General features: G+C 32.0%; 1 protein-coding gene across 3 annotated transcripts in view; it reads right to left on the reverse strand.

Moving 5' to 3' along the window:
- The window catches only part of LOC100186631 (multiple PDZ domain protein), a 28,757-nt gene that overhangs the window by 3,897 nt on the left and 16,644 nt on the right, over positions 1-8,216 (reverse strand). For all 3 annotated transcript variants that reach the window (XM_018811977.2, XM_018811978.2, XM_018811976.2), the window contains 9 exons: positions 7,856-7,895; positions 7,139-7,244; positions 6,283-6,468; positions 5,728-5,918; positions 5,204-5,355; positions 4,042-4,123; positions 2,121-2,305; positions 1,276-1,463; positions 97-201 (listed from right to left, as the gene is read on the reverse strand). In XM_018811977.2, the coding sequence (XP_018667522.1) occupies positions 97-201; positions 1,276-1,463; positions 2,121-2,305; positions 4,042-4,123; positions 5,204-5,355; positions 5,728-5,918; positions 6,283-6,468; positions 7,139-7,244; positions 7,856-7,895 (1,235 nt within the window). The remainder of the gene's footprint in view (positions 1-96; positions 202-1,275; positions 1,464-2,120; positions 2,306-4,041; positions 4,124-5,203; positions 5,356-5,727; positions 5,919-6,282; positions 6,469-7,138; positions 7,245-7,855; positions 7,896-8,216) is intronic.

The following is an 8,216-nucleotide window of genomic DNA, read 5'->3' on the forward strand; positions in this document are numbered from 1 at the left end:
CTGTTTTCCATAAAGTATTAGTTTTTAAATTTTTAAATAAAAATATAAACTACTGGTAACTTGTAAGTCACATAGAAACAACAAATAAATTTTTACTTTCTTCCAACAATGCTAAGTCCGAGACCTCGCCCACTTTTCTTCATTAAATTTACATCATAGATATCATATATATCGGACTCTGATTCATTGTTAATTGTCTCCCTGCAAAAATAAACTTATTTTTATGTTTTTTTCATGGTTTTTAGTACAACATAATTATTATACCAGCACCAATAATTAAAAGTAATTTTTAATCATTTTTAATGCTACAAAAACCGCATATTTCAGGGAAGTTTTAGGAACTGAAATAAGGAAAATTTAATTAAATTATTAAAATTAACTTGTAATTATTTATGGTTAATTTTGATTTCTCTACATTGTACACGGTTTAGTATGGGGAATTGCTAAACATCGACAAACAAAGTAATAAATTTAGTGAGGGCAATAAAAAACAGTGTAAGAATTATTTTTTTGGCAATTTTAAAGATTTTTATGTGAATATGTGAAATTATTGTGAAACTAATCTAAATGTGATTTGAGTGGTTTCTTTCACCAATATGAAAGAATCGGTAATTTTATCTTTCTCTGCCATTTATGAAATCTCTTTGACCTGGAGAAGTAAAATAAAGCAAACGTTGGTTCAGTACGAATTTTAAAAATTTACTTGAAAAAATAAAAATTGCGAAAAACAATCATGAAGGACTATAAAATGATTGTAATCCACATAAATGCCATTTTCGTATTTTAAGAGTGCTTAAAGTTTACTGTGAACAGAAAGTGGACACAATAGTCATGGCTTTTTATTATAACCTTTATTATAAAATGTATTATATAATTTGATCCTCAAATTTTAGAAGTGGAGCACTTTACAAATACAGACTGTATATAAAGACTTTGCAGTTTGTATATTTTTTATTATATTTCTGAAACATTGAAACAAAATTGAAATCCAAAACGTTTTACACTTTATTATTATTTTACACACCGAAACTTTACAATCATGTACATGTTGAATTAATAAAATAACACAATTTTAAATTAATGAAATAAAACAATTAATAGGTTTTGCCAAGAAATACACAACAAACAATGCACAGAAATATTTTTCAAAGACATATATTTTTTCCACCGAAATAAAACAAGAAAAATACTTTTTTTATTTCAACATATTTTCCAAAAACAGCAAAGAGGAAATTTTCTCGATTTGTTTTAAAAAACCAACAATTTTTTTTTCACCTGTTTTCATCACGTAGGATAGTAAGGTGGACCTTCCCCGGGGTGTTGCGCAATACTTCGATTGCCTCGTCATGTGTGGCATGACGCAAACTGTGATTGTTCACTGTTAAGATCCTGTCACCTGGCCATAACCTTCCGTCTTTTGCAGCAGCTCCTTGTTCATACACTGTGTGCACCAACACTGCATCCTGGAGAGTTTTTTTTTTTAAGTTTAAAAATGTTATTGAAAAAAATTGTAATTTTTATGCAAAATTGTGGAGATAAATTACAAACCATATACATTGCCGGCGCCATAGTATAGTGGATAGCGCGCCTGCCTGTAACCCAGAGGTAATGGCTTCAAGGCTCGACGCTGCTACCATTGTGGGCGTATGTGTCCTTGGGCAAGACACTTAACGGCAATTGCTCCAACCCAGTGGTTACCAATGGGTTGTCTAAATTATCAGACATAAAAAAAACGCACCCACAAAGTAGCATACATGGTAACTCGTAAACTGGCACGAGGTGTTAAACCCGTGTGATAACGACTGTCGTTTTCCGGCCACGCGAGGATAAAGTAAGTTACATTCATTCATTCATTCATTCATTCATTCATTCATTATTTAAGCAAGTCAGTACTGAAAAAAGTTATTGTAAATTTTTTTATCAAAATTTAGGAAAACACTTAAACGTTTAAGATTACACCTCTTACCAACCCAAAGATAAAACTGCTTTTTAAACAATTTAAATACCAACAATAAACACTATACTGTACAGCTATCCAAACAATAGAAAGTTGACACAATAAAATGAGCATAACTATTTTCACAAAAAAAAATACTTACAAAATCTTAAAAATAACTTACCAACAAACTGTCAGATCCTCCCACAATGCTCACTCCAAGTCCAGCCTTCCCTTTGTTGATTTCTATGGTTGTTTCCCTGCCTGGAATAATCGGGCACGTAAGTGGGTCAGAGTTCTCACTCCCGCTATCCAGGGTCGGGGACATCGTGGATAATCTGTGTCCGGAGGATGTAACAGAAGAGGCATCTGAAGAAAGAAGATCACTGTCTTCAATTTCAAGGATTTTTAAAGGTTTGGGGTCAGATGAGGTAGAAAGAGAAGGAACAACGCTTGTTTCGAGAGTTTTTGAGGAAATACTCGATTCTCTACTGAGTATTTCGCCAAGATTAATGGAGGACGTTGTTGACAACGTCCAGGACTTTGTCTTAGAGCTTCTAGAAACTTCTTTCCATTCTACGTTCTCTAAACTGCTCGATTTCAGAGCTTCGGCCTTTGAATACTGGGAGTGTGTGAGCATGGACATGGACTTGGGGCGGTAACGCAACTCGCGTTCTGACTTTGCAGTGGCAACACTTCTGCGAACCACCTTTACTGATGTGCTGGTGCTTGAGCTGGAGCTGCTGACTTCGTTTATCATTGAAACTTGCATTTGCTTGCTTAGCAGAGGTTTATGCTCGGACATGGTCAGGCCATGAAGAACTAGGGTGACAATCTAAATTTTTCAACATAGAATAAAAAATACGAACTCGAAATTTTGTAATGTCATTTTTGCAACTATTGTAACTTTACTTCTTTTAAAGTTAGCTAGAAAACTCCTTGAAAAAATCTGACTCCTTAAAAGTTTAAAAGTACAAACTTTAATTTTAATGTTAATTACACCACAAAACTACCACTTTCTTTACTGCACCTGTAACTACAAAGACTCAAAAGAACATCAGTTTACAAGCAAGCAGACACCTGGCAATCTAATAACTAAGCAAACATTAACTTTCTTACAAGCGCTAGAACCCATGACGTGAAAGCTGAAATATGCTGTGTCAATACTGAAAGTTTGTACTAATACGACACTAGGCAGGCCCCACACCCATATTTACATAGTAACAACCTTGAACAAAAGATTGATGTAGTCTGCTAAAACTAGCACACAAGTCACTGATTTGGAATGTGAGATTATTTGCACATGTCTTAATATTGTTGGCTGGCTGTTTGCTAAGCTTTGCTATTCGTTTAGATGTTTCTAACTCAAGAAAACTGCTTTGTAGGTAAGCCTGTGCAACTTTCGGTAGGGGTAAGGTATGGAAAATGCAGCAACTTATAAGTAGTTGCATTCTGATTATATAAAATAGCATTAGGACTATTTTTACATAGTTAAAGTGACATAAGCATTATGTTTACAACTATAACTGTAAAAACTTTGCAACATACAACGTTGTACTGTGAAAAATACATACTATGAGCTGTCATATTGTTTAAATGCTACACTAACAACAAACATATTACCATGCTAATGTTATTCTAACTCTGCATGTGAGGTTGTTATGCTTATACTAATGTTTGTATAATGACAGATTAACTATTCTCTTATAAGCACTCACTTATGAGAAATACATATTAAGATTTCAAACATAATTTCTTAACAAAATCTTAATGCAGTTTAAACATTAGATTAAGATCAAAATGGAAGTCACATATAGGTTAAATAATACAAAAATTAGTACATGTACTTAACCACATTAGAAAATATAAAAATAAAGATTTGAAAACGGATAATTGCTAGATATGTTATTTTGTATATCTAGCAAGTGATGTTTCTATTTTTTACAGTTACGAATACAAAATAGATACTAACAAAAGGGTTGTTTTTCTTAAAAAAAAAAATTAGCCCTAAAATAAAAAAAATAATTTAATACTTCGCAAATTTTTAACAAACAAATTTTTGACAGAAAATAACTTTCTGCGCTAACTACCAAAAACAATTTTACCTGATGAAGCAGAAGACTTGACTGGACCAGATGCCACAGTAAGTTTAACTGTTCCCCTTGACTGCTTTAATATGGAGATCGCCTGTGTAGAAATACTTCATGAATATTTAATGAAATACAAACCCTTTACAAATTAACTCTACCATGGATTTGGTAAATTTACAAAGAATTTATTAAATTGAATTAAACAATGTCACTCCGTTCTTGAAATTTGCGTTTTAAACAATTTTATCTTTGGACAATTTTTTCGTTACTAATTTGTCTTAACCTGTAAGTGCATAAATGATTTTAACTTTGTGCTAATTTTTTCTAACCTGAAAATGCATGAAATTAAATAAGTAAAATAATTTTTAATGTAAATAAAAACAGTAAATAGACAGAAACTAAACAGAAACGAAATTGCAGTCACTCTTAAACACTGGTTTAGACAATGTTCAGTTTTACGCTTTGTTGGTACAGTTACTATGGTTTGTTTTTATTTTTCTTCCTGTTATTTTTACCTATCTGATTTCATGCATAGTTGTTTTATAGGTTATGTAAACAAATTAAATATCCGTATATTTTATGTGATATAAAAAAAACATACACCTAACCATTACAATTCAGTCTTATATAAATGCAAATCTGTATACTGCAACGAATGAACAAAAACACAGAAAATATGTGTCAAACTGGATGTAAAACAAATCCTTTTTCATTCTGTAAGTATGTAGTCATGGCAGTACTATGTAATCGTATGACAAATATATGTTTGTTCTAATATATAATACAATGTTACATGCTTATATGAAAAACATATTCTTTTCCATTTGCATTTACAAAATGCAGCCATGATAGTATTACCCAACAGTATGACAAATATTTGATTTGTGCAAGTGTAGAATAAAAACTTTTAACGTTACATGTAAAACATATTCTTTTTATCTGCACTTACAAAATGTAGTTATGACAGCACTACAGTACTATGTTACTGTATAACCTAAACACAACATATACATGTATTACCTACAATACTTCAAGCTTCCCTTTTATATTCTATTTTATCTGCACTTACAAAATGCAGTAACTATAGACGACAGTACTATGTAACTGTACGCTAAATCATTTTTTTACACAAAATTATTTTTTTTTGGTTATTTTTAGGATTTTTTTGCCAGCTTACCGTTTCATAAGAGACTCCACTAACAGACTGATCATCCACAGCAAGTATATGATCTCCTCTTACCAATCTACCATCTCTATCTGCTGTACCACCTGGTGCAATGGATTGAACCACTATACCAGTAGGGGTTTCAGAGATCGCAAAGCCTAATCCTGTAAAAGAATATGACTATAGTTTTTCTTTGGTAGACAGATAGTTCTATTTAATATATGTGAGGTCCTGTAGCGTTTTATGCCATGGGAGATGAGATTTTGCTAGTGTTGGCTAATTATCTTAACACCAAGGGTGCTATAATTCAAAAAGTCTAGGAATAAAAAGCAAAAGGAAAACTATGCCTCTTATTATTAGTGTCAGGCATTAAACCCAGTACTTTTGAGTATGATTCCAGTGCCTAACCTATCTCATTGCTTACATTTGTTTCTCATTTAAATCCTATACACCCCATGCTCACAATATATAAGTAACATAACAAATTCAGAGTGATAATTTTTTTTCTCCAAGCATTAAACCTAATTTTTAAAGACCTTGGAAATCCTTTACGAGCTTGATAACTCTGACGTCAGAAAATGGGCTATGTCGTCCTCCAGAGCTGGAGCGTTTGGGAGGAGGAGGAGATTTCTCAGCGGGGACATCAGAGCTCTGCCTCCTATGGGATGAGGATTCTACTGAAGGAGTTTTCTTTAGAGGTTTATCAGCTCGTGCTTCCTTCTGCTGTCTGTGGAGTTTTTGAAGTAATTTAGAAAGACCTCATGGGCGCTGTCGGGTTATCACACAGGTGTGTGCAGAAATAAGAAAATAATTGAAACTGGATAAATGAATATATACAAATATATATAATTGAACAAAAAACAACAACATAAAATTTTGTAAAAAAAACAATATATATATAGATTCAATTTAATTATTATTTTTAACATATTGGGCTTTTTCCAAAAGTTTTATAGTTTGCTAATGTTGAACCGCTACTAATTAATATTCAAGTATTATTTTAAGTAACTGCTACAAAAATATCACAATTCATATTAATTTCCTGGTATAATTTAAACTTTAAAACATTACATACACTATATTACTCCTACCTATTGATCACAAATAGAAGTTTCGATTTTGCATTCTTGATCACATTCGACGCAAGTTCGTGGTTGTTACGTTGGTTCAAAGGAACGTGGTTGATCTCCAGTAGTTGGTCGCCCACTTTGACACGCCCATCTTTACCCGCTGCTCCATTGGGGTTAACCCCAACCACAAATATCTGTTGTTGGGACCTAAGGGTAAAAGGGTAAAGTGTTAGAAAGGGGGATTTGATCGCTTCATTGGCATTTCCGAACTTAACGAAAAATTGTGATACATTTGTAGTTTTGTTTTGCATTTGTAGTTTTAAAAACATGTACACATATATAATTGAATTTTTTTTTAAAAACCTATATATTAGTTTGATACAATCTTTCTTTTACAATACAAGTTTGTTTAAAGTTACTGAGATACAATTTGTTCTTTACATAAAGAAATGAATATAATAGTGAGATACAGTATGTCTTTAACATTAAAATTTTTAACAATAATGACAATATAGTTTGTTGTTTTACATTCAAACTTGCATTGTGTAAATATTGATTTAAATCATTTCATGGTTGTTTATACAAGTATCTGTTCATTACCTTCAGGCAATATTATTCACTTAGCATACTTTAAAACCATTTTATTGTGACTTAGTTAGGCTGTCTGTGATATATGAACACCTATTCAACAGCTTACAAACAAAAAACATGATTCATTCAATCACAAGATCAAATAAATTTGGTCCACTACAATAGCCACTATCCATACAGCTAAAACAACAGACTAAAAATCCCAAATAGAAAAAAATCTAGACCAGAAAAATCCAAAAATAACACAGAATTATAACAACACTGCATAACAATTAAGTTGTCTTACCTGTCTTTATTCCCAGCTAAGCTTAATCCAACACCAGCAGGGCCTTTCACCATTTCCACGACGTGAATTTCTCCGGGTAAATGTCCATATTTCCGCTCTGCTTTCACTGTTTGCAATGCAGAATAATAGTTCATGTTTCAAAAAAACGTTGTTGCAACATTTTTAAACAGTCGTAACAGCGCTGTTTATAGCTGGCCAACCAACAGTAATAGCTGTAAGTAGTCCCAAAGTGAGCTGTAGTCACGCTTGCATAAATGCCTCACAGCCATGTTAGTAATCTCATTAAAACTCATCAATCCTACAGCATGTGTGGCTAAAACCATATGCAGCTCAATTAGGATTAACTAATGTTGCTTGAAAGCTAAAATCACATGCCGCAGTTTGTGCATAACATGCACATAAAGCAATATATTGGTCCTAAATAACATATTACCATTATATATAGTCTATTACTACATAATATACAACATTGTATGTAACTGACATTTTTTTGTAGATTAAACTGAGTTTTATTTTCACACATTATTGATGTAAATTGGCATATGTTTTATGTACATATTCAAGTCAGCACAGCTAAAATGTTAAAGAATGTCAAATTAAAATAATGCATTAAGCATAAAAAATTGGAAATCGTTTCACTTCTAATGCACTTGTTTTTTCATTCTGTTGATTTTCAGTATTACTTTACATAAATTATTCAATTAAGATTAAACTTACCAATTTCTGACTCTTCTTCTGGCTGGGGTGGGGGAGGTTCCTACAGATAAATAGAAGTCATAAAATATATAATTTAACTCTGTTTGGTGCAGCTTTCGTGCATTCTAAAAAGCCTCACTACAAAATAAGCCAGTGGTTTTCAACACAAATTCCCATTTCCAAATATGCTACTCTGCAACTTGTAAGATGTGTATTTTAAATATGTCTTACATTTTTTTATTTACCTAAATAATATAAACACCATAATTTAAACAACTGTAATACAATGCCTTGAATTCTGTTAAAAAATAAATAACTAAAAATATCTGCTATAAACACAACAAATAGACAGTTGTAAGATTCCCTGAATTCCAATGCCTTG

This window comes from Ciona intestinalis, chromosome 5 (assembly GCF_000224145.3).
Source record: "Ciona intestinalis chromosome 5, KH, whole genome shotgun sequence".
Taxonomy (NCBI): Eukaryota; Metazoa; Chordata; class Ascidiacea; order Phlebobranchia; family Cionidae; genus Ciona; species Ciona intestinalis.